Below are 19,141 nucleotides of genomic sequence, written 5' to 3'. Positions count from 1 at the left end.
AGAAAAAGCCTATGTTTGACATTATAAAGATGTATTTCTTGTAGTGTGTGAGTATTCAAAAGTATCACAGAATGTTAGGGATTGGAAGGGACCTCAAAGGATCATCTAGTCCAATCCCCTGCCCGAGCAGGACCACCTAGATCAGATCACACAAGAACGCGTCCAGGCGGGTTTTGAACATCTCCAGAGAAGGAGACTCCACAACCTCTCTGGGCAGCCTGTTCCAGTGTTCTGTTACCCTTACTGGGAAGAAGTTCTTCCTCACATTTAAGCGGAACCTCCTATGTTCCAGCTTATATCCATTTCCCCTTGTCCTATCATTGGATGCCAGTGAGAAGAGCCTGGTTCCATCCTCATGACAGTCACCCTTTATGTATTTATAAACATTAGTGAGGTCCCCCCTCAGTCTTCTCTTCTCCAAGCTAAAGAGACCCAGCTCCCTCAGCCTTTCCTCATAAGGAAAAGTAGTTGAAAGCTTGCGTAGTACTACAGTTACTTACCATGTTTGCTACCTTTAAGTTTGTCACTGGGACAGAGGCTGCTAGTGTGTCTGGACAAATGCAGTATTTTCATCTGTGTGAAAAGATACTTTGTTCAAGAGTAGGTGTAATAAATGTGCACATCATACTCACAGGGAACTAATGAACAGTTTGACTATTAGACTTTTTGATGGTATTTTTATCCACGACTGTAGAATATTGTCAGTTACGAAGAAATCTGCATCAAAGAAGTTTTTAGTTGAATGAAATATGTTACCTACATATGCTTTCTCTTTCAGTCATGCTAACATTGATCTTGAGAGAATGAAGCTAATTTTAGAAGTGTGGGATATACAGTAGTTTCATGAGCATTTGGTTGTGCAAATAAAAAAAATTAATATATACATTGCCTCATAATTCTTCAGTGTTCTCTGCTTTATTATACTAATAGTCACTTTTTTGTGTCTGACAATGTTCAACCTCTTTTGAGATGACAAAAACATTGGAAAGTTTAACACTGATACTAGGGATTAGTTAATTTCAGATTTACAAAAGCTGTTGAGGAAATATAAAGAGATGCAATTATTGTTCTGTGTCTCTCATATTTACAGTGCAACAAATATATGTGTTGCTCTGGCTATAGAACATTCTTCAGTGTAGTCACAATGCTGGAATTCAGAAAAAGAATCACTTGTTTACATTATAAAAGTCCCCTGACAATTTTTTCACTTTTATATCATTTCACTGTTCATGTTGTTGAGTGATCTTACACTTCCAGTTCGAAAACTTTTCCTGCGCACACTTCGAAGGTAGTTGCGATAAAGGATTACACTGATGACTCTCGCCTGAAATTGTTTAGAAACAATATAGTACAGTATAACGTCCAAGCATGTACTGAGATTCATGAGAAAGGTGGTAAAGGCTGCCCAGGGATTGTAAGTTTTATCTTCATCTTGCAACATCAGGAAGGCGAAGCAAATGTGGAAGGGTACAAAGCAGACAAGTACTTGAGCGATCAGAGTAACTATAATTCTTATGGATCTCTCCTTGGCCTTGGGCTTCAGTTTGGAAGTCTTGCCATGGATAAAATTGTAAATAATGACTAGGTAACACCCCATCATGATTAACAAGGGTATCAAAAAGAAAAAAATCAAGCGAGAAAAGTTCAATGTATTTACTTCCTTTAAATGGATGATATCAAGCATTTTCGTGCAGGTGGTGAAATTTGAGGCTTTGTCTGGATCAGATTGTAAAAACAGCAGTGGGGACGTTGTTGCAAGGGTCATTACCCAGATTCCAGTGCAAGCCAGCATAGCTTTTTTTGTATTTTTCAATTCTTTGACATGTTTAGGCTGGACAATAGCCATAAATCTGTCTACGCTTATAAAAGTGAGCAACCATAGAGCAATGGCTGGATAAAATATAGTGAAAGCACTGATAATCCGACAGAATGTATCTCCGAAAGGCCACATTTCTTTCCCATGGTAGATTATCCGAAAAGGCAAGGAAAATATAAAAATTATGTCAAGTAATGCCACGTTCATCATATACACAGTTATAGTTGTTCTCTTCTTGGTAGTGCAGCTGAAAACCCATAGTGCAGTGGCATTCACCAACAATCCCACTGCGAATACAAAACTGTAGAAGACCAGTGATGCAATCCTGTATTCTTCAGGGTGGTCATTTCCAGACATCATATTTTAATTGAATTTAGGAATAGTTGTTGCACTTCATAAATACCTTAAAAGATAAATAAAATATGAGAAGTTATTCTCAGTCAAATAAAAACTTTCTTTAAAAAGAAACAAGAAGATTTTTGTAGGATGGGGTTTAGTGATGAGATTGTATTATTTAGCTGTGAAAATATGCTAGTTTTGTTGCTTTTTCTGGCTATAAATACATTATTGTGCTCTGAAGGAAGTACTTGTCAGAAATAGTATTTATAAGCTAGTTTTAATTAAATATTTTCAATAACTAAAGAGATTTCTTATATAAGGAAACAAAAGTCAAGATTGAGCAGCTACTTTGAGTGTGCTTCAGTAGCTGATAAATAGATTGAAACAGCTGTAACTGAGGTAAGAGAGCTGTTTTCTGAAGAAAATATTTCTTCAAGTTGTCCCTGTTGAAAAATTAATGACTAAAAATAGCTATGAAAAGAAATAAGTGAGCATGGCATGTAGTGACGTTTGGATATGCGGAGTCAAGTATTGACTTTGCATTTTATCTATGTAGGATAAACTTATCTAACCTATCTATGTAGGATCTACTTAGCTCTCAAAAGAATAGGTGCATGCTGTTGCTCATAAAAGACACTAAAAGCTATCTTAATAGCTACATAGCTTCTAATACAGTATTTAATCCCAGGGCATCAGAACCAACCGCCTGACGTGTGAATGAGATGAATAAATTGATAGATGTCCTATTTCAAAAACGTTAAAAGATGGGAAGCAGCTCAGTCTCCAGCCAGGGCCTGTGCGAACAGTGTTTTTTGGGGGAAGAGTTGCTGGCTGGTAGCCAGCTGCTCCAGAACACAGTCATGTTGCTTCTCTCAGCTTCTTGGTCATAGGAGTTGGACATCTGGAATGTCATCATGCAGACTCAGATGATGAGAGCTGAGAGATTATCCCCTGGTTTACTTGGCAGCCATTTGAGGATGACAGACCTTACCTGATGTTTACGTGGGTGCTTTGGTTAACCTGTACCCCCTCGCTTTCCTGGCTCTTGCTGTGGTCACAGTTTCATGGCTTTGCATGGGAGGGTTCCTCTTCTTTGGCCTTTTACCCAGCCCTGTGGCTGCTTTGTGAAGAGGAGGAGGAGGAAAGAGTTAGTTGTCTGTCTGATCTTCCCACTTGTGACACGACAGCCAAGTAACTTCTTTAGTATCAGTTAGGCACCAAACAGTTCTCAAGAGCAGAGGAGTGCATAGTCCCTCTGGTTTTTATCGCCAAAAGTGGAAAATGCATTAAAAAAAGCTTATTGTTACTGCTCATCTGTCACTGCCTTCACTGCAATGTTACCAGGTACTTTGTTTTCAGTGGTATAGGCATGCAGAGTGGATTAAACCAGCGTTTATTAATCTAGCATCCTGGTTTGACACTGGCAAATATCAGCTGCTTTTGAGAAGAGTATCCATGGAGTAACTAACGTAAATATGACCCATTAAATCTTTCTTCAGGTTAGTTTCTGCCTTGAAATATAAAGTTTGGACTTCTGATTTTCTTAGAAAATCTTTCTCCAGTTTACAGATATATATATATATATATATAAAAATGCATACGAATATCTAGCCCTAGACTTCTATCTCAAAAGATTATTTTTTTTTAGCTGTATGAAACAAAAAGGTATGTTTTCTGATCAGATGAGGTCATTAGAGTATGTAAAAATTTATGTTTTGTATGGGAGAAGCTATGCACATAATACTGACAAAAAAGATGTTTGGAGGGCATCTGTATGAATGTCTCTAAAATACCTCATTGTGTGAAGAACACTAAAAATAAAAAAAAATTAAAGAGTGATAGCAGATCTTACTGAAAGGTAGATTGCATATGCTTGAAAAAAATTTTTGTAGCACAGTTGAAATATTATCTGGCATACTGTCCCACTTTCATTACTGTAGCGTAAAATTGTCCAAATATTGCTTAACACACTCCACCCATTTGAAGTGGTTTTCTTCTCTTTTGTTCTGTTTTTTTTTTTTCTCTTACTAGTAGTTGTATATGACATAGTGCATGACTACCTATCTCAAGATCCTGACTGATTTAGCAGGTGAATTGAGTAGTAATGTATAGGATAGGTAGAAAAATTCACTTTTTATAGATGAATGTTAATAAACAGCATGGATTTGGATTTTGGTTTTGGTTTTGGTTTTGCTCCTCTCTACCTTGGACTTGCAGTGACTGTAATTGTTTCTGCTCAGGTCCTGTTTCCAAAATAACCAGCAGGCTGATGTTGATGGGAACAGAGGAAGCTGAATCTGGCATGAGCTTCTATCAGGAAAACCAGTGCTTCTGTGCCTTGTTTGCTGGTTATTTCAAGTTTGTGCCAGTTATAAGATATATCAAAGAAGGGACCTACTGTAACAAAAAGGGGTGGTTTTTTTTGTTTAGTTGTGAAGACGCTATTTCCAAATTTTGTGGGTTTAAACGCATGTCAGTGTTATAGTTAGGTATTTCTCCTGAATTTAATTTTTAAGAATCTAAAGTTTAACATTTATGTAGATAAGAAATAATGAGATTTTTAAGAAGTTTGTAGTTACCCATCTGCATTTATAGACCAATGCAGATGTTCTGCTTTTTCATCAGTACTTGACTGCATGGAGTTCAGGTTGATATCTCCCAGCCCAGGTAGATCTTTGGGTGCCTCTGGGTGGATGATTTTGCCCTAGTCACCATTTTTCATAGTGGGAACACAAACTTACTGGTATTGATTAAAGCGCTTGCTGAAGAGCCCCTGGAGTCACTGGTTTCTGGATGTCTGTCTGTGTTAATTCTGAATGATTACTCGGATGTTGGTCTGTATGTTTTATCAATCTGCTTTAATTTTTAGTGATAGCTGAGGTCCTGAATGTCTAATGTGAATTGTGAAGCCCACCTAGGTGCTGTGCATGAGAACAAAGACTTTCAGAGCAAAACTAGAATTACATCTTTTCCTCCAGATTCTTACTACGAGTTAGGCAAGAGTGACTCCATTTAAAGGATTGTGTGTGTGTGTTATCTCTTCCCCTTCTTATCCTTGGCTGTCCCTTACATTTGCTCACATTTCCCTGAGGAGGATGTGGCTTTCAGTGAAGCACAGAGAGACTGAGGAACAAGATCTTCTCCTGGTTTTAGTTTGATGAAAACAAATGTTTTTCCTTTAGTGATAATGTACTTACTAATGCTTTTAGTTATTGCATATTTTTAAATCTATTGTTTAAATCCTAAACAACAGCATTTACGGTGCTGTGCTTTTACAAATGCAATCGTTTTGCTTTAAACGGTGTTTATTATAGAGTGCTGCTAATACTTTGAAAATACATTAAAGAATTAAATTTCTTTTTGTTAGTTCTAGAATAAATGCCCATGTTCAGCTTCTGAAGAAAGAAGTCTATCTTAGCAACATACGTAAACATCCAAGTTACTTTGTTAGCGCAGCATAATGAATTGTTACTCACCTCTTGTGCACTATGAAGTTTCTTCAGAGATACTCCTTTCATAGCCCCAAATCTGTAGAAGGTTTAGACTTCCTCTTCTCTGCTCCGCTTCACTTAGCTGAAATAGCTCCTCTTTGCAGGCAGGAAACAGTGACGTGATCTAGCTAGTTCTGAGCTTTTATTGGTCATACTTAAAAGTGTCTTGCTAATATTTCACATACACGCGGTGTCTGTGAACTGATATTTCTAGTACCTTTGAACAGGCAAGCTTTTATAATATTTCCAGTGTGGTCAAACTGGGCTGTTGTACTATATATCTTTTTAAAACAAATTTTTAAAGGTTTGTAGTATAATGAAAGCGTAGTTTTGGTTGATGTTTACATGCAAAGGTATCTGCAAGAATACACGTTGGTTATGCAAAAGTTTCCAATAAGCACAATGTAAATGTATTTTCTGTAGAGTGTAGTCTGTTTTTGTGGAAATCCCCATTTTATTTGTATTGCCTTGGATAGTAGTCAGTTCGAAAGTGACAGAAACTCGCTACATTTGAAATGAGAAGTTTGATTCACTTGAATACACTGCTTCATTTATGCCTGTGCTTGCCAGATTTTACTAACCCAATAGCAATGTTTCTATATTTTATTTGCTGTCTAAAATAATAACATGCCTATTTAAGAGCTTTGCAGAAAATTTTTGCACATAGAGAGATTTTAGTCTTTATTAAAATGGAGTAAAATCTCTGAACCGTGTCGCTGCAACAGACATCTTTGGTGGGGTGAAGGTATTTAATAGGTAAAGAAGACTCATTTCCTACATTTTCTCTTTGTCAACTCAAAAAAAGATCCAACCTTTGAAAGTCCCATTCAGAGGAGGAGATGATTCTAAATTCTCTGTAGAGCACTCGCTCTTTGGTCCAGGTCTTTGGTACACCGAAGCACACTACAGAGAGTTCGTTACCTCCTGCGACTTCCATTTTTCCCCCCCAAATGAAGCAAAGAGATGTGTGTTGAGGAAGGGAACAGTAATGCTTCAGTCTCCTCCTGGCACACAGTCAGGAATTGGCCAGGATGTGCACCTGTTGCCAAAAGCAACTAAGTCCTGCCGTTCAGATGTAGCCAGAATCAGGTTTGTTTCTGGCGACGTCTTTCTTCACCAACTGTAAAAGTAACGTAGGTAGGTGGTACTCATTTAATGCTAAAGGTAACTTCTGTGGAAAATACTTGCTCTGCTGAAGTCATGTCATTTGTCTCAGCTGGTTTGTGGTAGTGTGTAGGTATTTGCATAGTCAGTGTGCTGGGTGAAGTAATCATAGGGAGGGACCTGGGTATGGTTTTCAGTGTGTAGATTAATAATATCTTTAAATATTTGGTCTTTCCTATTTATGTGAACTAGCATCAAACTTAATTTATGTGATCATTCCAAAGACCTCTTAAATTCAATGAACTGCAAATTATATCCAGACCATCCTATAGAAATAGAAAGTGATTTAAAAGTGCTTAATATTTTAGGATTAAGGAGTATCTTAATGTTGAAAATTCTTCAGTGGCTTTATTATTAGCAAAGCAATTCTGGAGGATGCTCCAGAAGGATGAGTCACTCATACTGTTTTCAAGTTTAGTGAAAGCTCATTGAAATTCAGTGACATATTTATTTTTAAAAGGTTTAAAAAAGAATGTGTGGCTCCTGGAAGAGAATAACTAGGCTTTTGAACTCTCCTAGGCAAGAGTACTTTATTTTGGGGAAAATAATGTACAGAAGTCCAGAGGTCCCTTCCAATCTGGACTGCGCTATGGATGTATCGAAACAAGCAAGTGGCTGGACGACGCCCTGCTTAGCTAAAGAGGGAGTGCAGAAGTAATTCTGGATTTGGATGGAAACCAGGCGGATGGTGAGGCTCAGATCAGAAGAGCTGCATGCAGTGAACTCCCGCTTGGCTTGCTGTCTTCTCGAGGGAGGGTCGGAAGGGTGAGGTTTTAATGCTGTGTCTCTTTTTGTCTGAAGAGGATGGCTGATGTCTTGATGCTGCTGGGAATGTGAGGGCGACTGGAATCAAGTCACGCTTGTAACTTAGCAGTTTACACAGGTGGATAACAGCAGCCCAGTTGAGTTTATGGGCACATTAGCCATCCGGCTAGTTTGCTGTAGCATATTCACGTCAGTCTATGTTCTGCTTTCACTCAGGCTCTTCACAGCCTGCCATGGCAAAGAGGCAGCCAACTGCCCTGCTGCCAGCAGGCTGGAAGGGCTTCTCCCTGCGCCTGGAGGGGCAGCTTTGCCTGACAGCGGTGTGCTGAGCAGAGGCGTTCGCACCACCAGCGAGCATGTGCTCATTCTTGGCTAAGTGCTCGGCTGGCTGCAGCTGCAGGGCGACAAACATTTGGACGTGAGAAGCTGCACTGATTGTGGTTTGCGAGAGGCAGTGGGCCGCTCTGCTGTGCCGTGCTCCCCTGGCGCCTTGGTTTCTCTTGTAGGAAGCACCTGACTCTATTTTTGTTTTCTTCTCCTTCTGTACTGTTTTATCAGCTACAGATGAGTGTCTTGCATTGGTTTCCCTCAGACGGGTGAGTACTTCCACCACTCCAGCTTTTACTGAAATAAAGGCTCAGTACCCTCCAGGGCCTTTTTTTGCTATTCTGAAGTTCAGGGAGTAAAGAAGATCGTTTTAGTTGCCTTATGTTGTGCTAAAGCTGGTTTTGAGTAGTTAAAAGCTAAGCCGGTGTACTTGATGTCTGAGCATAAGGCAGAGTGCACATGGGGTCTATTATGGTGCCTTCACTAACTGGCGATAAGCCTTAGAAGAAATGAGCTTGACCACTTGCGACAGTGTGAAAGTGCGGCACTGAGGGGATCGTCTTCATGCTGTTGCTTTTGTAGGGGTAATGTACTGCTGGGTCTTTCTCTGTCAGTGGTTTAGTCATGCTACAAAAAAGTACGTTTTGCCTGTCTACTTACTGTGTAATGTTAGCCTTGTCCAGTTGATACAGAGAAGTTCTTCATGCAGAGAGGCAGAAGGATCACCCTCCGCTTCAGTTTGGTAAGGAGTAGGCTTGAGCTTGTGTTCTCCTTCCAAACTTTCCGTCATTTGGACCTATTGAAAAGAAAGAACTGAAGCTTCTTGCACGGTCCAGCACACCAGTGGTGCAGAAAGCAGCTCTCCCATGTGTCAGTTTGTTCGCTTACGGGCTTTCTGTTGTGGGTGAGTTTACATGCAGTTTTGGGTTATGGTTCTCAACCTTAATGAAATTGTGCTTGAGTTTTTATTCCCATATTGTGGTGTACCATAGTGAAGGTTTAAGAATAGGCTACTGGTTAAAAGTTGTCATGGCACTGAATGCATAAACTTACTGCAATTGTTTCCAGTTTTGCCATGTGTGTGTTACTCAGAGAATGTGTCCTGACATAGCTGTCCCTCCTTTCCCCCTGCTCAAGCTGCCAGTGAGTACAAATGCTGCGTGCAGCAGAGCCGAAGGAATGGGAAGCTGATCAGCTTAAGAGAACTGCAGTCTAGTTAGCTGTACCTGACATGTCCTAATTACTGTCACATTTTGCTTTCTCTTCTGTGTTTTGCGAAATTTCGTATGGGTTGAGGAAGGAGTCCCTGATTTTTTCCCTTTAAAAAAAATCAATAGTGAAATTGACATTCCAAGTTTCTCCTATTGATTGTTTCTTTTAATTTTTTCCCCTTTCTCTTGTACAGCCGGGATGCACCCAGTATCACTAAATACTCTGAAAATATACAGTGCATCTGGCCTGGGGTTCATCTGTTCAGCAGTGTCAGCCTTTGAAAGAAACAATACTTCAAAAATTAATTGAAATGAAAGTTGTGTCTCTAAGATGTCTGAGAGTGGAGTAGTGGACTAGACACAGTGGCTTGTTACACAGCAGCAGTCTCAGACCATATGTAGTCTAATATTAGTTCATGGCAGATAGCAACACAGCTCCATGCTTATTGATGAACCCATATTGCCTTTGGCAGATAAGGTAAAATGTTGTATCTGTGTTCTACTTTCCACCTGTGTTCTGTTGTGTTGGGATGCAGGTTTTTTTTTCCAAAAGGTACGGATTTCTCAGGACAAATATTTCATAGTCATTTAAAACGTGCACGAATATTCAGCTTTTTTCTTTTCTTTTTTAAATCTGTATGCCTTGTCAGGAGCTATGCAATGAGTTAGTTGTTCCAGTTTGGAAGTGTCTAGGAGAGCTTTTTCAAATACTCTTTCCTTACTAAGTATGTGGGATGTGGTATTTTTACTATTAAACCACTCTTAAAAGTCTCAGGTGCATACAAGTACTGTTCTGAAACTTGATGTGCCTCCCAGGGATACAGTTAGTGTTTCAAGAGAAATGTCTTTACCGGGAGATGCTTATACTCAAGATTCTTTTGATGAAGTCTAGTGCAGAAGTAGGGAAAACTGTTTTGACTTCTCCAGAGTTCAGCAGTCTGGACAACCTCTGCTCAGTTACTAGACTGAGTATGTATAATCAGAAATTAAACAATTAAAAACTGCTACATACGCTTTAGCATGCCAGTGAAGTGTTTAATCTGAAGTGAGAGGGAGCTGTGCAAGCTCTGTGAAGCGCTGTCCTTCAAATTCAAGGGCACCTTGCCATGTGTCACGTTCCTGTGTGTGTTGCCCAGCCTTGGCAGGTAGCTTGCTTTGATGAAGTGAGGGTCTTCTGGTGGTGTTCTGCCTGTGCCACCTGTCTCTGGCACAGATTAACACACACGATAACGTGTTGAGGTTGTGAAGCTTGGTGTGCTGCGGTGGAGTTGAGTTGACACGAGAGGGAGCCTTCAAGATGGTAAAGGGGCTGGCACAATCCAGACCAGGACAGAGCAGCTCAGTTCCTGCCACGTAGCAGTAAATCTGGTTAGTTAGGATCTCTGCAGGGCGGGGGTTGCTTGGTGTGTAGGCTCAGCGCTGTCCTTGGAGGGAAGTGGAGGAGAAGTGGGGCGTGAGTATGCTCAGTGCACCTGAACGCTGGGACAAGGTCAGCTGGTGCTGTGAACTGGCAAAGGAAGACCGCAGAGCTGGCTGCAGGCAGCTGATTTCAGAGAAGTCGCTGTCTGTGCACCTGGCATACAGAGGTGGCGTTCTGTCATATCCCTTTGTGTTCTCTCTGCTGTGTGAAAAATACCAATGGAGACATCCTACCCAACTGCTCCATGAAGGCTGATTTATCAGTGCCATTCTTTTCTGCTCCTTGAAATGCACTTATCCTTTAAACTAGGAAAGGCAAGAAATAAAGGCCCTTAACACCTTTTTCATTGTGTCTCAATTAGGTACAGTGCTGAGTCCTGTCAGAAGACTCTATACTTTCTGACAAATATTAAACTACAAAAATGAATCTATATTTTACATACATGTAGGCACTTTAACGGGAAGGAGCTTAAACTCCTGAACTTTATGATGACAAGAAGCCTAGCAGAATAAGACAGGATATAGATTTAAATTCCAGTAATTAAGCAGCAAGTTTCCCTTTGTAGACACTGTTTTGTTAAAGATAGCTTTAAGTGAGCCAGTGAAGCTCAACAGGGACTTGCATAGCTAGAATTGTCTGACACTTTCATCCTTTGCCTCCAAATCATACTGGCTGTCAGTGCATTTTTATTTTTGTCCTAGAACAACTGAGACATTGCTTTCATTTGCTTGTAACTGAGCCCTGTGCTGTGTGGTGATGTGGGACACCAAATTCATAGCACTTGCCCAAACTGCAGAAATGGGAGGGAGCGCACAGCTTGTTTTGAATAAGGAGCAGTGGAGGAAGGAAGGGCGATAAAGGTGGAGGGATGTGAGACATCTCTTTATTCCTCCTTCTTTCTAATTTGACAGCATATGCAGGTAACTATAAGAACTATACCAGCAGCCCATGGCTCACAGTGCTCATCACTGTCTAGATGACGTAGTTTATTTCCAAGATGATGGGGCCTAAACTGGGTGGGTGGGTGCTTGGCATAGTGTATTTTAGTAGTAACGCTGGATCTGGCTTCTCTTCACTGCGAGACAATTCCTGGCCCAATGCTTATACTGCCTGGTGCTAAAATCTCTGACATCTGAAATTGGGGCTTAGCCTCCAATAAGAAAACAGTTTTGTGAAACCGTTTTGGCCTCTGCTGTGTTGAAGATTAATTACTGCATCAATGCTGCCATCTAGGGGTCTTTAGCTAGCATAGCAACAGATCTTTGAAACGGCAGAAAACAGATAGAATGCTGTCATTCCTTTATGCACCTGCACTACTTAGTCACCTGTGCAGTTAAAATGATTATGAAGAGCGAAAACCATTTAAACTGCCTCATGGAAGGGGAGGTACCACGTGGAGTGGAAGCTCTGATCGTTCCTGTAGTTGCAGAACTGCAAATTCTGTTGTTGCTCAGAGTTACAGTTCATACAGGTCACCCACTTGCATTTCTTTTTGAATAAGACACAATTCCGAGAATGAGTTGTAAGTGAACATTTCCTTACTGTGTATAGTCTGAATTTACCCTGGAAAAGTGAAGAATTAGAAGACATCTAGTGGAGGAAGGAGAAGGAGCAGCAATGTTGCAGGAGGTCTGGAAACAACATTTGCCACACTACTTCTGGCTTTATTATATAACACAAGGATAAAAATTAAATTTAAAAATTAAGAAACCCTGTCTTTAATGCCGCCCACGTCCTGATTTTGTTGTGTTTTATTTGTCTGATATGTCTTTATCAAAATAAGCCACAATAACAACCACTTTCTTACCACAGCACTTCATTTTTCTGAAAGAGTGGGTGTTTGTGTTCTAAAAGTTTTGTGATTAAATTATTTCATGAAAATAAACAATGCCTTCTTTCCTATGTGGGAATAGGAAGTCTCCTTCTTAGCTTAATAGTTGACCCATGAAGATTATTTTCAGTCTACGTGGGGATGATCAACTCTAAGAAAATCAGCTTTTCTTTCTGTCTTTACTGGCAGTGTAGATTTTTTCCCCCCTTCTCTTCCTCTTTCCGGAAGTAGCAACACTTTGTTTGTTCCTCATGTTCAACCATGGTAAAGGAAGACAGGGATGTGTAAGTCCCTTTGGAATTTAAAAGGAAATCCTGCATCTAATTGTAGATGTCTGTGCCAAACAATTCTGTACAACTGGTAATTTTGGCTATTGTTTGCAAATCGGCTTACTGTCAGTGGTGCCCCATGTTACTTGATCTGAAGGAAAACAATCTTGAAGTAGTCATTACATCCTAGAAACATCAGTTGTCTCCTATCTGCAGACGTGCTGCTATGAGCATGGATTGCTACAACATTTTTGTTTTAAGGATCTGGTATCCTTTCATACAAGAGATAAAATATCCCCCTCCACCGAAGAATGAACCGCCCCCATTCCAATGATGATCTACATATCTCTCTTCCCTCTCCTTATGTTTGTAGGGCAGCTAATTATTTGATTGAGATGGGGGAAAAGGAAGAAAAATAGATGAATAATTCTTCAAAGCAGTTGGAGATGTTATTAGTATGATGAGATACTGTGTCATGTCTTTTTGCAAAATAGAGTGTATGATTGCTCTCTTAGGACAAAGAGGAGGAGAGTAATTGAGTAAATTCACAAAGGAGATCTTGCAGTCACTGATGCTTGATGCTTGAAACTCCTCTTAATTTACCAAAGTAATGGACAGAAATTGATTCAGTAAGTTCAGTGGTTTTCTGAGAAGGCACAGTTGTATGATTGAGACTATAAAAAAACAAATACACGAGGCAGAAGACAGTGCATATAGTTAGTAAAAAAACTAATGTGGTTGCTTCATTAAAAAATAAAGAATTTAGAATGTCTCTTTTTTGGCGGTAAAGGACTTTGCAGACTTTCTGTATAAATAACAAGATTTTTTGGTATGACTTTCTTCTAAAATTTCCTCTTTGCTTTTATTTTGTGCTTACCAAATACTCTCCTTTTGTTTAGTCATCACTTTGCTTCAGACACCTTGGTCTCTAGTTGTGAAAAAGGGTTATATGGTGGTCTTAATGGGGAAGTATTTTTTGCAAAGAAATCATTTCTCTGCTACAGCTTTTCTATTTTGTTTCTGTTTTGTCATGAACAAGCTAAACAATTTCCTGCCAGCAACTTGAGCCTTAGAATACTTACAGGGCTCTGTTTGGAAAAAGAAAAGATGAGCTACAGCCACAAATCAAAAGAAGGTGTGAATGGTGTCTTGACAAAAAAAAACCCAAACAAACAAAACCAAACAAAATTGTGGAAGCGTTTTAATTTTCAAGTATTGTGAAGTAAGCCAGGCTGAGTGAATAAGATGAACATTAAAGCTTCTCTTTGCTTGTGCTTAGCCCTTAAAGACATGTTATAATGTCCGTTACAAGGCACTAAATATGATGTGGTGAGTTATGAGAAGAGATTTGATTTTTTAATTTTTTTTTAACCAAGAATTCAAAAGTAGTTTAAAAAATGACTCAGTCAAAAATAGTGAATATTATTAACTGTAGAAGAGGACTGAGGGGTAGCCAATTACTAGACCGTTCTACAGAATTGCGCTCAAAATCTTGGACAGCAGATATATGAGTCACATTTTGGTAGTTAGTTCCAACTTATTGTCACTGCCATGAAAACAGGTCATAATAAAGAAGGCAAGAATAACTTATGTGCTTTATAATGTAGGTCATCATGAATGGCCATCCTTTGGCTCCGCTCTGCCCATGCTTTGCGCTAAATACAGATCTTGACAAAAGATCATCGTTTAGTGCTTAAATCAGCAGGGAGCTGGGAGTGAAGACCCTCTTCAGCACATCGTATAATGGGGTGTGCCCTTGGGTTGCTTAGGTGTGGACTGGGTGATGTGCATGGTATGTGGGATCAGGAGGGTGGAGAGAAGCGGAGTTTCTGTGCTGGAACGTGGGAATTTGTAGCACAGTGGGGGATCAGATGTCAGAAGCTGGTAGGAAGTGCTGAAGCTCTCATTTTCTTGTGGTACCCTCCTCTCCCTCCTCAGCGCAGACAGTTGTCACATAGTCAAACTCATCCATGCAAACGGTTCTGGGAAGCCGATGCTACCCTGTGCCTCTCTCTGCAGTTCCTGTATGCCAGAAACACGAAACAGGTGAAGTTATGGGAGCCATAAGTTCACGTAGGACTTGCACACTTTAAAAAGAAAATATTTCTCACATGAAATGAGAGTCGCTGCCAAAACAATCATGGTCAAAACCAAATGAAATTGTAACTTTTTGAATTCATGTGCTTAACATATCAGTGTCCTGGATCGCTACTGATGAAATGTATTTTTTCTAAGGCAAGAAGTCTGCAGAATGAAAATGTATGTATTAGATACAGAGTAAAAGCCAATCCCCATTACAAGTTGGACCATTCTCAGTATAAGCTTCCGCTTTTGAGGTTGTATGTGTCTCAAGGGCCTCTTGAAGTAAGCGCCTGTCTTAAATGAAGTTGCCCACTCTTCCTGGTTCAGTAGGGTGGCTCACAAACAGCAGCTTACCAGAATAAGTGTCAAGATCCTTAACAACTGCTAGACCACTCTCTACTCTTTAGATACATGAAGATTGAGCTGACCCTCATAGAAGCGTGAGTTTGATTGCTTCCAGGCTATACCAGTCCAGGCTTGGGGGGCACTTTACTCAGACTGGGATGTATACCCCCACATCCCTCTGGACTTGTGTAGCTTCAGTGAGCGACTTGGCAGTATGTCCATACATGATGCTTTGCTCATTGCTTGCCTTGCACATAGGCATAGTTTGAGAGAGCGTACAGTGGTGGTGAGACACATGTCCACAGGATTATAGCCTTTTGCCTTCAACCATTATCAGATGTGTAGTCTCAGGTTTCTGTTGCCTAAGCCAGGAATCTTCTCTGATATCTTTGGAGGGACAGAGACCTTGTGTCTTGAGTTTCCCTGCCTGTGTATCAGACATGCAACAGCTTCAGACTAGATAGGCTTGGTGTTCCTTTTGTCCGTCAGACTCAACTTACCCAAACAGTGACAGCTGATATACCATAGTGTTTTATGCAGCCACGAAAGGTGACACATCACCCTCTTGTTTTGGTTAGGGATATCAATCAGATGGTGGAACTTGTTAGCACCAAGTTGAGTGGGATTTTGAGCTCTTAAGTCAGGTGTGTCATGAGCAGGAAACCTGAGATGATTTCTCAGAGCTATTTTTAAAAACATTTTCCTCTGTTCTAGAGCCTGTCAGACATGAGGCCACCTTTTCCAATTTTCTGACAATACAGAGAGATTGGGCAGGATGCATGCAAGTTAGTTGTGATGGCACCACTCCATCTGAGAGGCAGCTTTCATTCAAGACTGTCTCAGCTAACAATGCAGTCACCCCACATCTGCTTCTTTGCATTTTGTCATTGCTTTCCAGCCTAGGGATAGCTTTTGCAATTGGTAAAGCATGTCCATTAAACCATGGTAAGAAACAGTCGATCAAGATGAAGCACTTGTTCTCTTGGAGTTCTTAAATGAGCTGATTTTCCCTGTCATGTGAGACAAAATACTTTTCTGTGTTTTAAAACTTCTGTTGAGTTTTTTAAGTTTTTACTTATCTGTTTTGTACACTTACAAAAATAAAAACGGTTCCATAAAGGGATACTCAGCAGTAATCTCTGTGCTTTTCTGTGGAGAGCTTTTCTGTCACTTGTCACCATGAGTTTTATGAAGGGTTTGATGAGAGAGGTGGGTTGGTTTGTTTGTTTTGCCTTCACTTGATGATCCTTTTCCATAATGGCATGTTAACTTGGTGTTGTCTTTCCTCACACTACGGCTGTTTGAGCCTGTGGTCACCAGTTCCTTTCACCTTTTGATGAAGATAGCGTTTTGGTAACTGTGTGCTCTGCCAGAAGTGTGAAAGAAGATTCAAGCCGGTGTGGCTGAAGCAGTATAACATCCCGTGCTTTCCCTCTTTTCTTTTTAAGATTCTCCTCAGAGTTCATCCCAGATTCCTACATCACTTGTCAGCAAATCAGCCTGCTGGTATTTCATCTAAACCCTCAGATTTCTAGAACTGAGGCATCTCTGTACCTCCTGGACATCAAACACACTTTTTTTTTTAAATATATTTATAAAGGTCATTCAGGAGTGTTTCTTGGTGCTTCTATGCAATAACTGTCTCTGTTCAGAGTGTCATAGTGAACAGCAGACAGTGAGACGACAAGGGAGCTAGGGGTAAACACCAGGCATGAGCCCCACTGTCCACAGTGGAATCAGTGAGGAATATTTCCACTCCAGAAATAAAAACTGGAGTTTTGCTTATGCCTTAGTGAAAGTGGTGCTTTGGCTACAGGCCTGAGACAGCATTTGCAGTCGCTGTTGTGTAGTCTGATCTCTCTTACCCTGAGCACTATGTTTCTTCTTCAAGTAACTTCTTTGGGGTGCAGTTTAGAAAGGTGAATGTTTGCAATAATCCCAGTGAATGCTCATACAAGTATTCATTCAAAGGAAAGGGAAGACTACTTGCTTATAGCTGGATATTGGGATGCATTATCTATATGCATACCTCCATCTTCTCATTTACTTCTGAACCCCTTCTTTGTGTTGGAAGTGTGAGATGGGCAAATGGGAAAGACAAGGTGTGCTTCACTCCTTCCACACTATGCTCAACCAACAAGAGGAGTAGACAGTCAGGAGCCCACCTTACTGATATTCTTAAACTAAAAGTCTTTGCATTTGAGTGCTTAAGTTGTGCCCTTCCAGACTATGAATGATTTATCCCATCCTCATGAAATCTTAGGTCAAATATGTGCACCAGTAAACTCAATTAAAGTAGTTTCTGCTTAATGTAGTAGTGATTGTGGAAAGAGATTAAAGAGTAAGGGGATAGGATGAGAAAAATGAGACCTAGTGTATTTAGACTCTTGAGGGAACTATGAAGATCTTAATACGTGGGGCAGAATAATGGTAGACAAAAAGTGCTCTTAAAAAATGCCAAGTGACACTTGATCAGTGTAAGGGAGCTTGAGGCACCCCTGCTCTGAACTGAGGGCTCTGACTTGTGTTCAACTGATGGAAAGAGCTGTGCTAGTTCAAGACATAAACATGGCCTCCCCAGCTGTATTCTCCATCCCCAAGCAGACCCTTGTAAGGGAGGCAGCAAGAGCAAATGTGTGAAAAGAACTTCACCTGCTGAAGGTGCAGTTTTATAGCAGGGCTGAGCCGGGTGAAGCGTGGGCTGCCGCTTACGGAGCAAGTGCTTGGCCCCAGCCTGGACTTTCCTATCTCCCACTTGCAGTGCAAGTCATCTGACTTCCTACTGACAGTGGTTATGGAGAAATAAAATAATGTTTAAAAATAAAACAAGTATATATATATATATTTTTACAAGGATCATTTCCCACTGGCTTAAGTTTCTGTACCTGCTCACATCTGGGTGGATGGATGCCAGTAACAGAGCGAGGAAGGCGATGGGAACATTTAGCTGGAAGGCAGAACAGGAGCTTTCTCCTTCCGTTCCTCTGTACCACAAGACTCGCAGCTAATTGATTCAGCCCAGGTTCTGGTGCTTGAGGTTAAGGTGCTTGAGGTTAAGGCATGTGGTGCTGTGGAGTCAGTAACCTCTGCCAGAGGAGGAGGGCAGATGGGGCAGAAGACCGTATGCTCTGAACCGGGGTTCTCCAGAGTTTATCACACCAGGCCCTGATTTTAGTAACTGCCAGAAGAGACCAAAAAGTCATTATCAGCCAAAAGCTCTGCCCTATACAAAGCTGTGCCGTCTGAGATATCGGACTATAGTAACAGATGGACAGTCAGCTTGTTTCTTAACAGGTGTCAGGATTTTGAGGGTATTTTTGAAACGAGGCAATGCTCCATTTTCACAGTATTTGGGATACTTACCTCTGCATTGCAGCTGGGATGTGAAGTCTATCTGCTGTCGCACCTCTCAGATAGGCACACATGTGTGCACACAGACTGTACGGTGCGGTAACATTATTTAAGAGGAAGAAAGCAGTGCGAGGTAATTTGACCAAAAATGTTACCAGTGGTTGAATGTCTCTGGAAGCAAGTTGGTACACCTTTGAAAGGGCTTCCCCGAGATGAACTGCCCCTTTCAAATTCAGAGTGCTAAGTGGCATTTGTAATTGCAGGCTGTTACCACTTTCACACTTACACCATTTTTAATTGTTTTTATTAAGTGGAAAGTAGCAAGCATGTCATTATTAGAGATCTGTGAACTAAGCATAACTATTCAGTTTGGAAATGTGTTTTTATTTAAAGAGAGAGAAGCTGGTCTGCCCTGCAGCAGGATTAATCTCTGCAGTCAGTATTCTGTAAGCAGCTTATGGAGGTAAACATTACATGTGTCTTTGCCAACTTGGCTAAATATTGCCAGCTGTCTTAACCCTTTTTAAAGATAAATGAGCCGTAATTGGATTTCTGTGCTGGATAATTTTAAACAAGGGCTGTTAGAAGAAGCAGTAATTGTCATGAAGAAACTGCACGTATTATTATAAGTACAGGCTGGGCGGAGAATGGATTGAGAGTAGCCCTGAGGAAAAGGACTTGGGAGTGCTGGTGGATGAGAAGCTCAACATGAGCTGGCAATGTGCGCTGG

At 40.6% G+C, this 19,141-nt stretch overlaps 2 protein-coding genes across 2 annotated transcripts in view; one reads left to right on the top strand and one right to left on the bottom strand.

The window, feature by feature from the left end:
* Positions 1-19,141, top strand: part of UBAC2 (UBA domain containing 2) — a 106,968-nt gene that overhangs the window by 19,562 nt on the left and 68,265 nt on the right. The gene's annotated exons all lie outside the window — the stretch shown is intronic.
* Positions 1,211-2,176, bottom strand: GPR18 (G protein-coupled receptor 18). The gene has a single exon (XM_009983854.2). The coding sequence runs from the start codon at positions 2,174-2,176 to the stop codon at positions 1,211-1,213; it is 966 nt and encodes a 321-aa protein (XP_009982156.1).

Source organism: Tauraco erythrolophus, chromosome 1 (genome assembly GCF_009769465.1).
Source record: "Tauraco erythrolophus isolate bTauEry1 chromosome 1, bTauEry1.pri, whole genome shotgun sequence".
In the NCBI taxonomy this organism is placed as follows: Eukaryota; Metazoa; Chordata; class Aves; order Musophagiformes; family Musophagidae; genus Tauraco; species Tauraco erythrolophus.
Note: the sequence above shows the minus strand (reverse complement) of the source record. Positions and strands in the feature narration are given on the sequence as shown.